At 43.6% G+C, this 20,523-nt stretch overlaps 2 protein-coding genes across 3 annotated transcripts; one reads left to right on the top strand and one right to left on the bottom strand.

The window, feature by feature from the left end:
* Positions 1–222: 222 nt before the first annotated feature.
* LOC144326075 (uncharacterized) lies at positions 223–6,037 on the top strand. Of its 2 annotated transcripts, none has more exons than XM_077921915.1 (2): positions 223–3,903; positions 4,270–6,037. In XM_077921915.1, the coding sequence occupies exon 1, from the start codon at positions 2,485–2,487 to the stop codon at positions 3,331–3,333; it is 849 nt and encodes a 282-aa protein (XP_077778041.1). In that variant the 5' UTR covers positions 223–2,484; the 3' UTR covers positions 3,334–3,903; positions 4,270–6,037. The 2 variants fall into 2 exon arrangements, with proteins under 2 accessions (XP_077778041.1, XP_077778040.1); XM_077921914.1 differs by having other exon boundaries at positions 223–4,450; positions 5,865–6,036.
* Positions 6,038–11,418: 5,381 nt separating this feature from the next.
* On the bottom strand, positions 11,419–12,598 carry LOC144326101 (vomeronasal type-2 receptor 26-like). The gene has a single exon (XM_077922035.1). The coding sequence runs from the start codon at positions 12,596–12,598 to the stop codon at positions 11,669–11,671; it is 930 nt and encodes a 309-aa protein (XP_077778161.1). The 3' UTR covers positions 11,419–11,668.
* Between the last annotated feature and the right edge of the window lie 7,925 nt (positions 12,599–20,523).

Raw genomic sequence — 20,523 nt, 5'->3', positions numbered from 1 at the left:
GGAAGAGAAAAAGAGTGGCTGCAACATCACTTACATCCCTGATGATCTGAACTCGATTACATTTTGAAGAAATCCTAGAGATTTCTTCCTTATGGTCATTCCTTTCAACTCTCTTCCAGGATGTAACGAAGGTGATTGTAAAGACGTTGAGGAAGGAGCCACATTCCCCAATGTCTGCAGAAATCTCACAAAAAGTGTTTGGGACTGGATTACTGCCCTGTGTTTACTCTCTCCAGAAATACCTTCCCCCTTGGAGTCACCCACCTTCCTGGGCGGAGAAGGTCCCTTCCGCACACCGAGCACAAGCATAGCAGCAAATGGGCTTTCCTTCTAGAACCACCTTGGCATATCCAGGTCGACATTTTTCATTACACCTGGAACGAGGCACGGCCTAACCAGAAAGACAAGAAGGTGCAACAAAGAGGAACAGTTAGGAGTATTTGTGTGTATGTTACTCCCTCATAGAGTGAATTCAAACGGATCTTTGGGCTGCAGCCTTTGACCCCTCATCAGGGTCCTTTCAACCCCCCACTGACCATTGGGGTGACCAGAATATCTTGTTCTTCATAATTCGTTCAGGACAACTGAGGTTTGCGCCACAGAACTCTGATTCCTCTTCTCCATTTACCTGCTTCCCTGCTTAATAAATCTTCAAAGAAAATGGCAATGGAGTCTAAAATGTGATTTCCCCAAAGTTCAGGATTCGGATAATCTCTCAATCACTAATTAAGACAAATTTAATATAACTTTTCCAAATATTGGTTTCCCTCACTCTGTTTTTGAGGCATGCAAGGTTTCCTCTTATTGCTGATGAATGCCCTAGTTATTTCTAGTTCATATGCCATTCCTTAACATTAACCTTATATTACAATAGGGGTTTTTTTTTAACTTCTCATCCTTCACCAACAGCCGTGCACTTCTCAATTTCTGCACATACAATAGTTTAACATTTGCAACATCTACAAGTGAGCTTACTCCATAAATTTAAAATATCCACAATAAATCAGTAATTATCATTTCTAAAATAAATTACTTTCCATCCTTCTGCATGTATGAAAGCCCAATAGTTCACTTTTACTAGGGGCTTTCCCTTTTCTTCTTATCTACGTTGTCCTTTCTGTCGAAGATTCTGGTGTCTTCTCTGAGGACCTCTGTGCTCTATCCTTTCTTTGAGCACCCCAAATTCACCTCCTATCTCAGCTGCTGTGAAAAGAAAGAGTGGTGGTTGCAGCTGTTATTGACGGTCAAGACACCATTGGTCAACCTGATATCCTGATATGGTCATTTTTCAGCGGTTGTTTAAGGAAAAACATAGTAATCATCTCCTAGCCTTCTCCCTTTGTGATTTACCCTACCTTATTGAATTTCTTGGGCCACTCAATGGCTTCTGGGTTAATGGTGAACTTTATTCCAGCAGACGTCTCTCTCCTTATATTCCCAATTTTCACCATGTCATAAGAGATATTGGGAAACATCACCCAGTTCACAATATCAAAGTCCGCTGGTAGCTCCCAGTTCTCATCCAAGCACAGTCTGCCTCTGGAAGTATTCAGGCACTGGATTTCTTTTAAGAAAGGGTGAAGCTGGAATGACAGGGGAAAACACCAGCATTAAGAAAACGGGAAGCCAAGATGAATATCTCAGTCCTACTCACTTCAACCTCTTATGATTTGGGGCTGCGTGTATCTCATGTAGACTGGAATTCCTATTCAGCCATTTTTATTACTACAGACCCTGCAAGTGCTCCAATTTTCCCGGGATGTCCCTGAATTAGAGACAGTTTTTCATTTGATCCTGGAATTTCCCAACTTTGCTTAGAATGTCCCTATTTTCATTGGAGAAATGTTGGCAGATGTGGAGTTATCCAACCCACAAGGCGTCCAATCCTATATCGGGAATTTTTATTATGTTTAATATTTTAGTATGAATTTCTTTATGTTGGGAGCTGCCCAGAGTGCTGAGGCAACCCAAAAAGACGTGTGGGGTATAAAGAGTGCTATTTTTCTATGGCACCCACCTGAGAGGTGCCAAAACTGAGTTTCAATGAGTTCCGCCTTTAAAAAGCTCTGGATATCAACAGTAAACACTGGTCAACAACAAATTTGTTGTCTGCGTTTTTTCAGTTGATTTAGAACGAATCTGATGCACTGAATCCAAAAATCACATTGGTTTTGTTCAATCAGGTCAAGTTTTTGAGCTATGGCCACATGTCATTTTTTTACGTTTTTGTTCACATGTACGCTTGTGTGGAGCATTTTAGAAGAAGTTGGTGGGGGTAAAATGCCATGTCAAATAATTGTTTTGATTGGAAATGATTATTTTAATGACAAGAAGTATTTAGGTCCAATAGTTCTGGGTGATTATGTCGAAAAGGGATCAGTTTGAAGTCATAAAACCTTGAAATCTTCCATAAATTGGTGCGGCAAAGCATAAAGTTATTTTGGTATTAAACTTGGTGACCAGGATAAAGCTTGGGTGCCACACATGGTGTGCAAGGCATGCACCGAGACTCTTCGTGGGTGGACCAATGGCAAGAGGAGTCTGAACTTTGGAATTCCCATGGTCTGGAGGGAGCCGACAAACCATGTCACTGACTGCTACTTCTGTGCTGTTGATGTGACTGGGATCAACAGAAAGAACTGGAGCAGCCTCAAGTATCCTGATCTTCAATCAGCACATCGTCCTGTAGCTCATTGTGATGAAATTCCAGTACCTATCTTCGGAGAACTTCCTGACATTAGTGACGAAGATGCCTCCAGTGTTGAAGGACATGAAGAAGAAGTGGTTCTTGAAGATGATGCTCCACATCCATTTTCCCAAAAGGAGTTGAATGATCTAGTTCGTGACCTCAGCTTGTCAAAGGACTCTGCCGAACTGTTGGCATCCAGACTGAAGGAAAAAAACCTCTCTGACAGTGCTTGCATCAGCTTCTTCCGCAACAGGCATCAAGAGTACCTCCGTTTTTTCTCGGAAGAGAAGGACTTGGTGTACTGTGCAGATATTGCGCAGCTTCTGCTCAAGCTTGGAGTGCCACAGTACGAACCCAAAGATTGGAGACTGTTCATTGACAGCAGCAAGCGATCACTGAAATGTGTTCTGCTAAACAACGGCAACCAGTACCGATGTTTTCTGTGCATGTGGGATAGTAGGGACCGTGCTCAGCATTACACGAAGAAGGACTGGCCTGTGCGGGAGGAATTAGTGCCTTGCAAAGAAAGGAACGTCTTCAACGACCCTCTGGTGGACAGAGACAGAATACTCTTCCCACCGCTGCAGATCAAGCTCGGCTTAATCAAGCAGTTCACCAAGGCTCTGGACAAGGATGGTGACTGATTCACTTACTTGTGCCAGGCTTTTCCAGGATTGACCATGGAGAAGTTGAAAGCTGGCATCTTTGACAGTCCTCAGATCCGTCAGCTCATCAGAGATCCAGAGTTCGGAAACTCAATGAACAAAGTGGAACTGGAAGCGTGGAAGGCATTTGTTCTGGTAGTGAATAACTTTCTTGGCAACAATAAGGCCAGAAACTACGCAGAACTTGTCAACAACATGCTGACTGCTTTCAGAAACCTGGGCTGCAACATGAGCATCAAGATGGACTACCTATTTTCACATATGGACCGGTTTCCTGAGAACCTGGGTTCAATGAGTGACGAGCAGGGGGAGAGATTCCATCAGGACATGAAAGAGATGGAGACCAGGTATCAGGGTCGCTGGGACGCAGTCATGATGGCTGACTACTGTTGGACTCTGAAGAGAGACCTCCCTGCTGCTGAGCATTCCAGGAGTTCCAAGAAGTTCAAGCCCTGAAGTTTGAAAAATGGTGAAGCAACATGCAATTTACGTGTACTTACCTTTATCAATGCCCACCATTCAGTTTACAGTAATCGATGTTTCTATCAGGTAATCAATATATGTTGTTGGAAAAACATTTTTTTCTCTTAAAAACGTATTTAGGATGATATGTGTTGACAAAAATCAGCCGATAATGCCACAAAAATGTAATAGATTTTGTCACAAGATCTGATTTTTTTTCAAATCAAGATAGCACAAAAACCTGACCTGATGGAGAGAAACGGATGCCATTTCCTGATTCAGCAGTGCAAAAAAACCCTAAAGCAGTTGTAGAAATCTAGACAACATTCAAAAAGTAAAAAATTGTTGCCCAGTGATTATCGTTATGGAATGGGACGTCTCTATTTTCATCAGAGAAATGTTGGGCTGTATGCTACTATTACTAGTACTAATAGTAACTATGTTATTTTACAGGTCTATCACCAGTCAAGATCAGCATCAGTGTCGGCTGCAGGTTGCAAAAAGGGGAAGGAAATACCTGCCACGGCTGTAGCCTTTGGGGTCCCCATTGCTCTCCTTCCTCCACCATCAGCCTCCTCTGGGATCTAGATGAAAGCAAAGCATGCAAGGCCTGAGCCACAGCCTGAACATTGATGTAAGTGCCATAGCTGTCATAAGACAGGGCTCTCTCACGGTCCTCTTGGGGCAATGGCTGCAGGTACTCCTCCTCTCTGCATCTTACCCTGCCTTTCACGGACAACTGATGCTTTGAATATGAACACCAAAATGCTTGATTGAAATAATACGCAAGATCGGTCTGCCATGTATATTTGTCACCTTCGCTGCTCCTTATTCCAGTCTGAATTTCAAAGGACAGAGAACCATGGAGGTGCTGGAACATATCTGGAGGGAGGTAAATGCCAAATCTGATTTCTAGCAAAGCTGTTGTGATCCAGACTTTTTTCCCTATTTCCTTCTCATGGAAATGAAGTATTATCACGAGTCCTTGGATACTCAGTGCACTGGTTATATAGTAAAAAAATACCCCAACTTGTCTCCATAGGAAAAAAGGTTCCCCAGGCCTGATATATTGATATAGATCATTTTCTGGTACTCTTTTTGATAAAGCAATGCAGATCCCTTTGCTGAGCATCAGAGGTTTCACAGCGCTCACAAATCTTTCTCCATCGTCATTGTCTGGAGTGAAGAGGCCAATCCACGTCCATCCAAAATGCAGGAGCACTTCAACAATCCCTTGGTACTGACTTTCCTCTTTGGGAGTCATCCGGTAGACAAAAGGGAACAGGGTTTTACCTTCGAGAACCTGGGCAGTGAAGCCATAACTGATCTAGCAAGGAAAGCAAAAGATCACCAATTTATTTTACTTTCATCATAACGGGTATTTAATCATATGAAATGACTGAGATCTATCTAAATCTCTGCTGGCTGAGGCTGATGGGAGTTGTAGTCTGAAACATCTGGAGGTGTCAAGTTAGTGAAGGCTCAGTTTTGAAAAAGGGATGTTGGATCCATAGCTCAGGATTTTCCCATTTTGAAAAATATCCCTGCTTGACCTATCCAAAGAGAAAGTAGAATTTTACGCAGTTGAAATTCTCTGTGCTTCCATGCTCTCCCACTACTTACCTGTGGGATTTTGTAGATGCCTGACAAGGCTGAAATCACTCTTGAGATGATAGTGTTGCTTCTTTCAAGAACAGCCAGCAGGTGATTCTGAACTCCACATTGATAATTGGGAATATTGCATCCACTGCCTGCAAGCAGCTCTAGCATGGCATCCGAAGTCATCCTTGCATCGCAATGGTTCTCAAAGAGGTTGTAGCCCAGGGTGATGTTGGGTAAGAGCCTGAGATCCTGGTTGATCTCTACGATGGTGAGCGGGAAAGGCAACACGTGCCAGAAGTACCTAGGTGCCTCCCTGCAATAAATGAATTCTTTAAAAAGAGTGAAACTGATATTCATATTAATGGGATGGAGGAAACATTATATAATCCACACAGATTAGTATTTATTTATCCTTTTGCATTAATATCAAACCTTTTCCTGTCTAGCATAGAACAAAAATTTGGAAATCTCTACTCCATGACAGGAGCTTTGATGCAAACAGCACACAGAGCTGTTCAACAGTGGAACAGACTCCCTCCGAAGGTGACCATGTGTCATGGATGCTTCAGGTGAGATTCCTCCGGGTCCCTTCCATCTCTTCAATCTATGATTCTATTCTAATGTGGTTTTATGAGTAAGAAATGAAGGTGCCCCTCAAAATGTGTGCTATACTGGGAAGTTGCTGCAAGGGCTGCTTTTGCTGCAGTGGTCTTTGGCTTCTTGCAAAGGGCTAGACTATAGGTAGATAAGAGACCATTTGATAAAACGAGAAGCACCAAATACCTCAGTCCCCTTTTAGTTACAAATGAGGCCTGGTGGCTTTCAGGTTTGAGTGTGTGGTAAAATCTATAATTTTGCCCATGTTTGGATCAGTGACTCCACCAATGAGGACACCCCCTGGTCTGTATTATTTTATATAATCATTTTATTTGAAGCATAATGTTCCACCCTTTCATTTCAATTAAAGTACATCTTTTCTGCTCTTCAGCCACCAAACGTCACCCAGAGGATCTTAAATTCCATTTGTAAAACTGTAGCATTCCCTAACGACAGTTTCTGAATTGTCCAAATGGAATAATATTGAATAAAACCCTTGAGCCTTGGGAATTGCCTGAGTTTCATGGCATCCTGCAGGTGGGAAAATTTAGTGCATCCTTTTGACCCCTGACCAGATTCATTGGCATCCTAGCATTCTACTAAAAGCAACACAGAATCAAAGGTAGGAGAGTGTTTCACTAAGGAAGACCCAGGGAACAAGGAAATGGGAGAGGTTTGGGTGGAATCTTTTAGTGGACCCCCAGCTCCCATCAGCCCAGCCAGCAAGACCAATGGTCAGGGCAGGGTAGACCTGCAACATGAGGACAGCCTTGGCTCCCTAGCCCTGAGAAAGGCGCTCTTTCCTTGATAAATAGGAACCACCAGAAGGACTGCAGGACCATGAAACTGTGAAGTACATACTCTTCAGCCCTGGCGAAGGGTGTCTGAGAAAAGACGTATGGAGTTTCCTTATAAAAGTATTTTGGAGATATGATCGCAGTGATGAGAAAGTGTTCAGGCCAGTAGTAATTGAGAGCATCCGTTTGATCCCTGACCAGATTCAAGGGGCACTTCGCCTTGTGGTTCCCGCAGACTCCAAAGGGCATCATGAGCAGCAGAAGCAGCAACAGAAGGAGCAGGGATCTCATTCTGGCTGTGCCTCCTCCTCCTCTTACCTGCCAAGGAGGCGAAGCAGAAGAACCCAACGACTCTTGCAAGACCAGACTGGGTGGGCTTTCCCAGGCTGGGTGGTGTTCAACTCTACCTTCAGAACTAGGAAGCACAAGGCAGGCACACCCCTCTGTCGCCAGCTCTGCATCTTGTCTCAGTCTGTCTCCAACACAGGAAATATTCTCTGCACCAACTTTTTCTTTCCCAGACACAGCGCAATTACTATTGTCATGCTACTTTCTGAGGCTGATGTAACCTCCAGAAATATCTCCTGAGCATTTAGAAGAGGAGATGACTATAATTTTGATTATTCCAAGTGGAATAAGTTTCATCACACAAACTTTCTGAAGTCTGGAATCTCTGAGGCAGCAGGTGCAGAGCTGGAGAAAAACATGATGGAGAAAAGTCAAAAGGTGTTTTGGGGAATTGGAAGTTTGGCCTGAACTTTGCTCCCAAGGACCAAAGAAGGAGCTGGATCCGACCATGGACTCTCCTTCCTTGGAGGTTCTGAAGCAGAGTTTGGATGGCTATCTGTTAGGGACGCTTTAGAGAGCCAGTGTGGTGTAGTGGTTAAGAGCGGTGGACTCGTAATCTGGTGAACTGGGTTCGCTTCCCCGCTCCTCCACCTGCAGCTGCTGGGTGACCTTGGGCCAGTAACCCTTCTCTGAAGTCTCTCAGCCCCACTCACCTCACAGAGTGTTTGTTGTGGGGGAGGAAGGGAAAGGAGATTGTGAGCCCCTTTGAGACTCCTTAGGGTAGTGATAAAGCGGGATATGAAATCCAAACTCTTCTTCTTCTTCTAGTTGGCCACTTTGGGTGGATTTGATTCCTGCCGTTCCCTTCTGGTTCTCCCCCTGAAGGGAAGTAGCATGTTGGTGGTTTTGAAGCCACTTCAAGTGAATTTCCACCCCCTCTTTGAAAGGCTTCTCCAACAGATGGAAGCTCTCTGGGGTTGGATGAGGGGAGAAAGGTTGTCCTGGGCCTTAGGGTCTCCCTTCCCCTTTGACATGTTCTGGCGAAGGAGAGCTTCTGTTGCACATGGAGCCTACTTGCTCCTCGTCTTTGAGCAGAAACTTCTCTACTCATAAACAAATTCTCTGCGCAGAAGCCAGGCTAGCATTCTAGCAGCTTTATTATTCTTTATGAATTTATTTATTAATATTTATTTACTTTCTTACTTACTTATTTAATCTTTCATAAATTCCATGCACTATTTTGGTCAATCACCCCTAGAGCGCCTTACGTCAAGATAAGTCAGGACGATCATAACAAAGTTTACAGTCTTACTTTAGAATATTCCAAAAGTTAAAATAATAAAACAGAATCAAATTACCTCAACTTCCTAAGAATCTGGGTGGATGTTTTCATTATTACATTAAAAAAAAAATTAAAAAAAATTATTAAGTCTCCACAGATATTCCAATCACTTGTCTTCGTATACAGTTTAAAAAAAACAAACAAAAACCCCACACATTTTCTTCTTGACTCCCCACCCTCCCTTCTCTATGTTTGTTTTTATCAGATTTTTTTAAAAAACCTGTTTTTATTATCAAAGCCCCAATGTCGTATTTCAGTAATGCGCTGCTTATATTTCAAATCCTGCCTTTGACTTCATGTATGGATGATAGTCCCCTTCATGGATCACTGCCTTGCCGTGGCAAAGGGGCTTGAATAACCCAGAGAAGCTATGAGCTATGGCGTGCAGGGCCACCCAAGATGGACAGGTCATAGGGGAGTGTTTTGACCAAATGTGATCCACCTGGAGCAGGAACCGGCAAGCCACTCCAGTATCCCTGCCAAGAAAACTCCATGGACAAAGGCAACAGGCATATAAAAGTTATGACGCTGGAAGATGAGCCCCTCAGGTCGGAAGGCGTCCAACATGCTACTGGGGAAGAGCGGAGGACAAGTACAAGTAGATTCAGAGCTGATGAAGCGGCTGGGCCAAAGCCGAAAGGACGCTCAGTTGCGGATATGCCTGGAAGCGAAAGGAAAGTCCAATGCTGTAAAGAAAAATATTGCATAGGAACCTGGAATGTAAGAACCATGAACCTTGGTAAGTTGGATGTGGTCAAAAATGAGATGGCAAGAATAAATATTGACATCCTGGGCATCAGTGAACTAAAATGGACGGGAATGGGCGAATTCAGTTCAGATGACCATCATATCTACTACTGTGGGCAAGAAACGTGTAAAAGAAATGGAGTGGCCCTCATAGTCAACAAAAGAGTGGCGAAAGCTGTACTGGGATGCAATCTCAAAAATGATAGAATGATCTCGATATGAATCCAAGGCAGACCTTTTAACATCACAGTAATCCAAGTTTATGCACCAACCACTGGTGCTGAAGAAACTGAAATTGACCAATTCTATGAAGACTTACAACACCTTATAGAAATGACACCAAAGAAGGATGTTCTTCTCATTATAGGGGATTGGAATGCTAAAGTAGGGAGTCAAGAGATAAAAGGAACAACTGGCAAGTTTGGCCTTGGAGTTCAAAACGAAGCAGGGCAAAGGCTAATAGAGTTCTGCCAAGAGAACAAGCTGGTCATCACAAACACGCTTTTCCAACAACACAAGATGAAACTCTACACATGGACATCACCAGATGGGCAGCATCGAAATCAGATTGATTATATTCTCTGCAGCCAAAGATGGAGAAGCTCTATACAGTCAGCAAAAACAAGACCTGGAGCTGACTGTGGCTCAGATCATCGGCTTCTTATAGCAAAATTCAAGCTTAAACTGAAGAAAGTAGGAAAAACCACTGGGCCAGTAAGATACAATCTAAGTCAAATCCCTTATGAATACATAGTGGAAGTGAGGAACAGGTTTAAGGATTTAGATTTGGTGGACAGAGTGCCTGAAGAACTATGGATGGAGGCTCGTAACATTATACAGGAGGCAGCAACTAAAACCATCCCAATGAAAAGGAAATGCAAGAAAGCAAAGTGGCTGTCCAATGAAGCCTTACAAATAGCAGGGGAGAGAAGGCAAGCAAAATGCGACGGAGATAGTGAAAGATACAGGAAATGGAATGCAGATTTCCAAAAAATAGTAAGGAGAGACAAGAAGGCCTTCTTAAACGAGCAATGCAAAGAAATAGAGGAAAATAATAGAATGAGGAAAAACAGAGATCTGTTCAAGAAAATTGAAGATATGAAAGGAACATTTCGTACAAAGATTACCATAATAAAAGACAAAAGTGGAAAGGACCTAACAGAAGCAGAAGACATCAAGAAGAGGTGGCAAGAATACACAGAGGAATTATACCAGAAAGATATGGATGTCTCGTACACCCCAGGTAGTGTGGTTGCTGACCTTGAGCCAGACATCCTGAAGAGTGCAGGATGCAGGGAATACAGCGATTTGGCATTGTCTCATTGCTTTCCTCCAATGCTAAACTTGTTGCTGGCTCATTCGTAATCTGGTGATCCACTCAACATCAGTGCACAATGTGTCATATCCTGGACAATGCAATAAAATCCATTGTGCTCCAGTCAAGGCTTCGCTAAGGTCAGTTGCTACTCTTTGGAACAGGGAGCACAGCTTACAGAATACAGAAATTAAACCAACAAATGACAGAAGAGAACCTAAATGAATTTCTTAATTTATTAATATACAAAGTTTAGGAGAATGGAATGATGTGAAGTGAACTTCTAAATGATACAGCATATCTGTAGAAAATGGAGCACAGGTATTTGAATATCTAGAAATGACATAACTAGAAAGTATTGTTGAATATCAGAATTGATATGGTTAATAGCAAAGCAAACAGACTAAAAAACCTAACTCCTATCTCCCTCTAGACTATCTTGTTGTGAGATAAATATAAGTTCCTCTTAGGGAACTGCCATCAGTGCCGGAGGGAGAGAGCAAGATCCAGAGGGATCCCAGAGAGCGTCCCGGGATTGGGAGAGGCAGCCCATCTTTTGGGGAAGGGAATCAGCTTAGCTCCAGTGGAGAAGGGGGGCAGCTGGGGGAGTCAGGCAGTCACATGACTCCTTGCCAGAGACCAGCGGGGAGAGGAAGGGTCCTCCGCTGCCTACGCCCTCCTTGCGCAGAAGGCTTTCGCGCAGGGAGAGTAGGAGGAGACTGGGCGTCAAAGAGCTTCTTTGCTGGAAGAAGTTTAAGAAACGCCCACTGACGGATTCTGCCAGCGATTGAGACAGCCACGGGTGAATGGCCGTCCGGACAGAAAAGGTTCACTTAGGCAACCCAGCCAGGTGTTGGCACTGATTTACGCACGAGCAACCCCTAGAACCATTACAGTTCCCAAAACACAAAATTATTAAAAGATAATAGTTTACAAACTAAGGGCAGTAGACCAGGACTCATTGTAGTTCTTGGCAAAGCAAGGTAGCAAATCATTTCCTCCCATCTTAGTGTTCATGTCAACAGGACTACACAAAACCTGGGCTAAGAAGGAACATAATCTCTTTCAGAGGTGGAGAAGGAGCAACATGGATGAGTAGCTGTGTTTCCTTTATGCACTTCTGGACATCAGGAACATGGACTATTTTTAGAATCAGATGTCCCCTTAATTTCTGGTTGTCAGGTGCTCCTTTGTGTTCAGATCAGGCCTCAGCACAATAATGTAGCACTTGGGAAGGAAGATGCAGCCCAGAAGCCCAGCACTGGAGGCCAACATAGAGAAGATCTGCACGGCCACCATGAACTTGCCCTTGGTGCTCAGGTAGGTGGGCACAAAAGACACCCAAACACTGCAGAAGACCAGCATGCTGAAGGTGATCAGCTTGGCTTCGTTGAAGGAGCCGGGCAGCTTCCTGGCTAGGAAAGCCACCATGAAGCAGGTGGCAGCCAAGAAGCCCAGGTAGCCGAGGGCAACATAAAACATGGCCACAGACCCTTCGTTGCATTGCAGGATGATCTCTTCCACCTGGGAGCGCATGTCGGGCTCTGGGAATGGGGGAGAAGAGCCCAGCCAGATGGTGCAGATGAGGACCTGCCCCCCAGAACAGGAGATGACAATGGAGTTGGCCAGACTCTTGCCCAGCCATCTCCTCACCCTGTTCCCGGGCTTTGTGGCCAGGAAGGCCAGCACCACCGTGATGGTCTTTGCCAAGACAGAAGAAACAGCAACTGAGAAGATGATGCTGAAGGCCGTTTGTCGGAGAAGGCAGGTCTCTTTCCTTGGGCGCCCGATGAAGAGGAAGGAGGACAAAAAGGAAAGCAGGAGGGAGACGAGCAGGATGTAGGAGAGGTCCCGGTTGTTGGCTTTGACTATGGGAGTGTCCCTGTATTTAATGAAGATTCCCAACACAATGCCTGCTGTTAAGGACAAGAAGAGGGCAACGGAAGCTAACACCATTCCTAAATATTCTTCATAAGCCAGGAAGATGATAATCTTGGGGACACATTGATCTCTGTCCTTGTTTGGATACTGATCTTCTGAGCATTTGGTGCAATGTTCTGCATCTGGGGAAGAGAAAAAGAGTAGCTGCAGCATCACTTACATCCCTAATGATCTATGCTGTATTACGTTTTGAAGAACTCTATTATGTTTTGAAGAAATCCTAGAGATTTCTTCCTTATGATCATTCCTTTCAACTCTCTTCCAGGATGTAATGAAGGCGATTTATCCTAAAGAAGTTGAGGAAGGAGCCACATTCCACAATGTCTGCAGAATTCTCACAAAAAGTGGGTGAGACTGGATTTCTGCCCTGTGTTTACTCTCCTTCCCCCTTGGAGTCACCCACCTTCCTGGGCGGAGAAGGTCCCTTCCGCACACCGAGCACAAGCATAGCAGCAAACGGGCTGTCCTTCTAGAACCACCTTGGCATATCCAGGCTGACATCTTTCTGTACACCTGGAACGAGGCACGGCCTAACCAGAAAGACAAGAAGGTGCAACAAAGAGGAACAGTTAGGAGTATTTGTGGGTATGTAATTCACTCATAGAGTGAGTTTAAACAGATCTCTGGACTGCAGCCTTTGACCCCTCATCAGGGTCCTTTCAACTCCTCACTGACCATTGGGGCCATTGGGGCAACCAGAATATCTTGTTCTTCATAATTAGTTCAGGACAAGTGAAGTTTGCACCACAGAACTCTCTTTCCTCTTCTCCACGGCCTAACCAGAAAGACAAGAAGGTGCAAGAAAGAGGAACAGTTAGGAGTATTTGTGGGTATGTAATTCACTCATAGGGATGCGGGTGGCGCTGTGGGTTAAACCACAGAGCCTAGGACTTGCTGATCAGAAGGTCGGAGGTTTGAATCCCCACAACGGGGTGAGCTCCCGTTGCTCGGTCCCTGCTCTTGCCAACCTAGCAGTTCAAGAGCACGTCAAAAGTGCAAGAAGATAAATAGGTACCGCTCCGTCGGGAAGGTAAACGGCGTTTCCGTGCACTGCTCTGGTTCACCAGTCCTGCTGCCCACATGACCCAGAAGCTGTATGCCGGCTCCCTCGGCCAATAAAGCAAGATGAGCACCGCAACACCAGAGTCGGCCACGACTGGACCTAATGGTCAGTGGTCCCATTAAAGGTAAAGGTAAAGGGACCCCTGAGCATTAGGTCCAGTCGTGAATGACTCTGGGGTTGCGGCGCTCATCTCGCTTTATTGGCCGAGGGAGCCAACGTAGAGCTTCCGGGTCATGTGGCCAGCATGACTAAGCTGCTTCTGGCGAACCAGAGCAGCGCACGGAGACGCGGTTTACCTTCCCGCCGGAGCAGTACCTATTTATATACTTGCACTTTTACGTGCTTTCAAACTGCTATGTTGGCAGTAGCAGGGACCGAGCAGCGGGAGCTCACCCCGTCTCGGGGATTCAAACCGCCAACTTTCTGATCAGCAAGTCCTAGGCTCTGTGGTTTAACCCACAGCGCCACCCGCGTCCTGTTACCTTTACCTTAATTCACACATAGAGTGAATTCAAATAGATATCTGGACTGCAGCCTTTGACCCCTCATCAGGGTCCTTTCAACCCCCCACTGACCATTGGGGCGACCAGAATATCTTGTTCTTCATAATTAGTTCAGGACAAGTGAGGTTTGCACCACAGAACTCTCTTTCCTCTTCTCCATTTACCTGCTTCCCTGCTTAATAAATCTTCAAAGAAAATGGCAATGGAGTCTGAAATGTGATTTCCCCAAAGTTCAGGATTCTGATAAACTCTCAGTCACTAATTAAGACAAATTTAATATGACTTTTCCAAATATTGGTTTCCCTCACTCTGTTCTTGAGGCATGCAAGGTTTCCTCTTGTTGCTGATCTATTTCCCTAGTTATTTCTAGTTCACATGCCATTCCTTAGCATTAACCTTACTTTACAATAGGGGTATTTTTTTAACTTCTCTTCCTTCAACAACAGCTGTGCACTTCTCAATTCCTTTTTTTTTATAAATAGATTTTTATTAGGAACAGAAAGGTTACAGAAAGAAAAGAAAAAATATAAGTAACAATCAAAAAAGAAAAAGAAAGAACAATACAGTGGTACCTCGCAAGACGAATGCCTCGCAAGACAAAAAACTCGCTAGACGAAAGGTTTTTCCGTTTTCGATTTGCCTCGCAAGACGAATTTCCCCTATGGGCTTGCTTCGCAAGACGAAAACGTCTCGCGACTTTGTTTTCTTTGTCTAAAAACAAAGACATGTTTTGTTTATAAAGTTAATTTATTTTCCCTTCAATTTTTGAACTGCTCTTTACAGTATGTGTGACTTTAAAGAGCAGTTAATAAACTGTTGTTGTACCAAATTTGGCTTTGTTTGGACTTTTTTTGACCATAGGAACGCATTAATTGATTTTCAATGCATTCCTATGGGATTTCGTGCTTCACAAGACGAAAAATTCGCTAGACAACAAAAATTGCGGAACGAATTAATTTCGTCTTGCGGGGCACCACTGTACATATAAAACAAACATCATCCAAAAACAGAAAAGAAAAGAGGAAAAAAACCCAAATCAAACCTTTACATCACTTGCTTTCATTCACTTACTTCCTTGACCTCCTCACACCTCCCATTTTTGTATTCTAGTTCAATTAGATATTTCAGCAAATCCTTTCCAGCTTAGTTTTTATCTTAATAATTTATCTTAATATATTGTAATTTTGCATTCTCTTCTTTCACCAATTCATTTTTACTTAATCCTTTATATCTTTTCTGCTAAAACCACATAATTTTATTCCAACATCTTTCTAACATTCCTTAATTTTACAATATTTCTGAAGATAAACTTTAATTTTTTCCCAATCTTCTTCCACCAACTCTTCTCCTTGGTCTCGGATTCTGCCAATAGTTTAACATTGCAACATCTACAAGTGAGCTTACTCCACAAATTAAAAAATCCACTATAAATCAGTAATTATCATTTCTAAAATAAATTAATTTCCATCTTTCTGCATGTATGAAAGCCCAATAGTTCACTTTTACTAGTGGCTTTCCCTTTTCTTCTTATCTACGTAGTCCATTTGGTTAAAGATTCTGTCCAGAATTCTTAATTCTCAGTCTGGCTCGGAAATAGATGGTGTGTTTTCTAAGGACCTCTGGGCTCTATCCTTTCTTTGAGCACCTCAAATTCCCCTCCTATCTCAGCTGCTGTGGAAAGAAGGAGTGGTGGTTGCAGCTGTTATAAACGGTCAAGACACCATTGGTCAACCTGATATGGTCATTTTGCAGAGGTTGTTTAAGGAAAAACATAATAAGCATCTCCTGGCCTTTTCCCTCCGTGATTTACCCTACCTTATTGAATTTCTTGGGCCACTCAATGGCTTCTGGGTTAATGGTGAAATTTATGCCAGCAGACGTCTCTCTCCTTATATTCCCAATTTTCACAATGACACGAGACTTATTGGGATAGATCACCCAGTTCATAATATTGAAGTCCGCTGGTAGCTCCCAATTCTCATCCAAGCACAGCCTGCCTCTGGAAGTATTCAGACACCGGATTTCTGTTAAGAAAGGGTGAAGCTGGAATGGCAGGGGGAAACACCAGCATTAAGAAACCGGGAAGCCAAGATGGATATCTCAGTCCTACTCACTTCAACCTCTTCTGATTTGGGGCCTCATGTAGACTGGAATTCCTATTCAGCCATTTTTATTACTACAGACCCTGCAAGTGCCCCAATTTTCCAGGGATGTCCCTGAATTAGAGACAGTTTTTCATTTGATCCTGGAATGTCCCACTTTTCCTTAGAATGTCCCATTGTTCATTGGAGAAATGTTGGTGGATGTGGAGTTATCCAACCCGCAAGCCGTCCAATTCTGTATCGGAGATTTTAATATGTTTAATATTTTAGTATGAATTTCTTTATTTTGCGAGCTGCCCAGAGTGCTGAGGCAACCCAAAAAGATGTGTGGGGTATAAACAGTGATATATTTCTAGCAAAAAAGGTGCCAAAACTCACCAGGAATACCTCCCGCTGCGAATGGCGGTATCCACTTGAAAGGTGCCAGAACTGAGTTTGAGTGAGTCCCAAGCCCCAGAAAAAAAGCCCTGGGTATCTACAGTAAAATTATCATTATGGAATGGGCCGTCTCTATTTTCAACAGAGAAATGTTGGGCGGTCTGCTACTATTACTAATACCAATACTAACTATGATATTTTACAGGTCTATCCCCAGTCAAGATCAGCATCTGTGTGGACTGCAGGTTGCAAAACGGGGAAGGAAATACCTGCCACGGCTGTAGCCTTGCGTGTCCCCATTGCTCTCCTTCCTCCACCATCAGCCTCCTCTGGGATCTAGATGAAAGCGAAGCATGCAAGGCCTGAGCCACAGCTTGAACATTGATGTAAGTGCCATAGCTGTCATGAGACAGGGGTCTCTCATGCTCCTCTTGGGGCAATGGATGCAGTTTCTCCTCCTCTCTGCATCTTACCCTGCCTTTCACGGACAACAGATGCTTTGAATATGAACACTGAAATGCTTGATTGAAATAATCCTCAAGATTGGTCTGCAATTTATAGTTGTCACCTTTGCTGCTCCTTATTCTGGTCTGAATTGCAAAGGACAGAGAACCATGGACGTACTGGAATAAATTTGGAGGGATGTTAAAGCCAGTTCTGATTTCTAGCAAAGCTGTTGTGATCCAGACTTTTGCCCCTATTTCCTTCTCATATGCCATGTTTATTGACAGGAGTAGAATGATGTCCATTACATTGGTTGCATAGTAAAAAAATACACCAACTTGTCTCCATAGGAAAAAAGGTTCCCCAGGCCTGATAAATTGATTTAGATCATTTTCTGGAACTCTTTTTGATAAAGCAATGCAGATCCCTCTGCTGAGCAGCAGAGGTTTCACAGCGCTCACAAATCTTTCTCCACTGTCATTGTCTGGAGTGAAGAGGCCAATCCACGTCCATCCAAAATACAGGAGCAATTCAACAATCCCTTGGTACTGACTTTCCTCTTTGGGAATCATCCGGTAGACAAAAGGGAACAGGGTTTTACCTTCGAGAACCTGGGCAGTGAAGCCATAACTGATCTAGCAAGGAAAGCAAAAGATCAGTAATTTATTTTAGTTTCATCATAACGGGTTATTTAATCATATGAAATGACTGATATCTAAATCTCTGCTGGCTGAGGCTGATGGGAGTTTTAGTCTGAAACATCTGGGGGTGTCAAGTTGGTGAAGGCTCTGTTTTGAAAAAGGGATGTTGGATCCATAGCTCAGGATTTTCCCATTTTGAAAAATATCCCCACTTGACCCCTCCAAAGAGAAAATAGAATTTTATGCAGTTGAAATTCTCTTTCCCTCCATGCTCTCCCACTACTTACCTGTGGGATTTTGTAGATGCCTGACAAGGCTGAAATCACTCTTGAGATGAAACTGTTGCCTCCTTCAAGAACAGCCAGCAGGTGATTCTGTTCTCCACAGTGATAATTGGGAATATTGCATCCACTGCCTGCAAGCAGCTCTAGCATGGCGTCCGAAGTCATCCTTGCATCTAAATAGTTCTCATAGAGGCTGTAGCCCAGGGTGATGTTGGGTAAGAGCCTGAGATCCTGGTTGATCTCTAGGATGGTGAACAGGAAAGACAACATGTACCAGTAGATCCTAGATGACTTCCTGCAATAAATGAATCCTTTAAAAAGAGTGAAACTGGTATTCATATTAATGGGGGTGGGGACATTATATGATCCACAAATATTAGTATTTATTGATTAATCCTATTGCATTAATATCAAACCATTTACAGCCTAGTATAGAATAAAAATTTGGAGATCTCTGCTTCATGACCGGAGCTTTGATGCAAACAGCACACAGAGCTGTTCAACAGTGGAACAGACTCCCTCCGAAGGTGACCATGTGTCATGGATGCTTCAGGTGAGATTCTTCCGGGTTCCTTCCATCTCTACAACTCTGTGATTCTTTTCTACTATGGTTTTATGAGTAAGAAATGAAGGGGGCCCTCAAAAATTGTGATATACTGGGAAGTTGCTGCAAGGGCTGCTTTTGCTGCAGTGGTCTTTGGCTTCTTCCAAGGGGCTAGACTACAGGTAGATAAGAGACCATTTGATTGAAGGAGGGGAAGCACCAAATACCTCAGTCCCCTTTTAGTTACAAATGAGGCCTGGTGGCTTTCAGGTTTGAGTGTGTGGTAAAATCTATAATTTTGCCCATGTTTGGATCAGTGACTCCACCAATGAGGACACACCCTGGTCTGTATTCTTTTATATAATCATTTTATTTGAAGCATATCGTTCCACCCATTAAAATCCACCCATTTTCAAGCGTTTCTTAAAACGCTTCTAATTATTTTTAAAAAGACAGTGACAGAAAGGAAAAAGTGCTGAGATTGGAGGAGGAAACCTTTAATGTAGCCCATGGTGGGCTGTAGGTCTCCTGTGGTATTGTGTCAAGTGAACTGGGCTAAGGTTGTTCACAAATGATCCAAATTGAATAAACATAAAATAATTTTGGCAGCTTGGAAATTGCTTGAGTTTCATGCCTCCCTTTGGGATAGGAAACAGGTAACTATGGATTCTAAGTGAAGAAACATCAAACATCTCACTACTTAGAAATGAGGCCAGTTGTTTGTGTGTGAAAAAAGGGAATTATTCCTTTTCACATTTTAGAGACCTGACTCCACGAAAAGGAAGGCTCCTGATTCATATTATTTTATTGATCATTTCAATTAAAGTACATCTTTTCTGCTCTTCAGCCACCAAACGTCACCCAGAGGATCTTAAAATTCCATTTGTAAAACTGTAGCATTCCTTAACGACAGTTTCTGAATTTTCCAAATGTAAGAATATTGAATGAAATCTTTGAGCCTTGGAAATTGCCTGAGTTTCATGCCATCCTGCAGGTGGGGAAATTCATTGCATCCTTTTGACCCCTGACCAGATTGATTGGCATCCTTGCATTCTACTAAAAGCAACACAGAATCAAAGGTAGGAGAGTGTTTCACTAAGGAAGACCCAGAGAACATTGAAATAGGAGAGGTTTGTGTGGAAACTTTTGCTGGACTCCCCAGCTCCCATCCGCCCCAGCCAGCAAGCCCAATGGTCAGGGCAGGGTGCTCCTGCAACATCAGCCCTTAGCTCCCCAGCCCTGAGAAAGGGGCTCTTTCCTTGATAAATAGGAACCACTAGAAGGATTGGAGGACCGCGAAACTGTGAAGTACATACACTTCATTCCTGGCGAAGGGTGTCTGAGAAAAGTTGTATGGAGTGTTCCTATAAAAGTGTTTTGGAGAGATGATCCCACTGATGAGAAAGTGTCCAGGCCGGTAGTAATTGCGAGCTTCCGTTTCATCCCTGACCAGATTCAAGGGGCATTTCGCCTTGTGGTTCCCGCAGACTCCAAAGGGCATCATGAGCAGCAGAAGCAGCAACAGAAGGAGCAGGGATCTCATTCTGGCTCTGCCTCCTCCTCCTCTTACCTGCCAAGGAGGCGAAGCAGAAGAACCCAAAGACTCTTGCAAGGCCAGACTGGGTGGGCTTTCCCAATCTGGGTGGTTTTCAACTACACCTTCAGAGCTAGGAAGCACAAGGCAGGCACACCCCTCTTTCGCCAGCTCTGCATCCTGACTCAGTCTGTCTCCAACATAGGAAATATTCTCCACACCAATTTTTTCTTTCCCAGACACACTGCAAATTAATATTGTCATGCCGTTGTTGCTTTCCAAGGCTCATGCAATCTACAGAAATATCTCCTGAGCATTTAGAAAATGAGATGACTATAATTTTGATTATTCCAAGTGGAATAAGTTTCATCACACTAACTTTCTGGATTCTTGACTGGCTCAAGCGGCAGGTGCAGAGCTGGAGAAAAACATGATGGGCAGAAGTCAAGGGGAGTGTTTGGGAGTTGGAAGTTTGGCCTGAACTTTGCTCCCAAGGACCAAAGAAGGAGCTGGATCCGACCATGGACTCTCCTTCCTTGGAGGCTTTGAAGCAGAGGTGGGATGGCCATCTGTTAGGGATGCTTT

Source organism: Podarcis muralis, chromosome 18, assembly GCF_964188315.1.
Source record: "Podarcis muralis chromosome 18, rPodMur119.hap1.1, whole genome shotgun sequence".
NCBI classification, from domain to species: domain Eukaryota; kingdom Metazoa; phylum Chordata; class Lepidosauria; order Squamata; family Lacertidae; genus Podarcis; species Podarcis muralis.
This window is presented reverse-complemented; position numbering and strand designations above follow the sequence as displayed.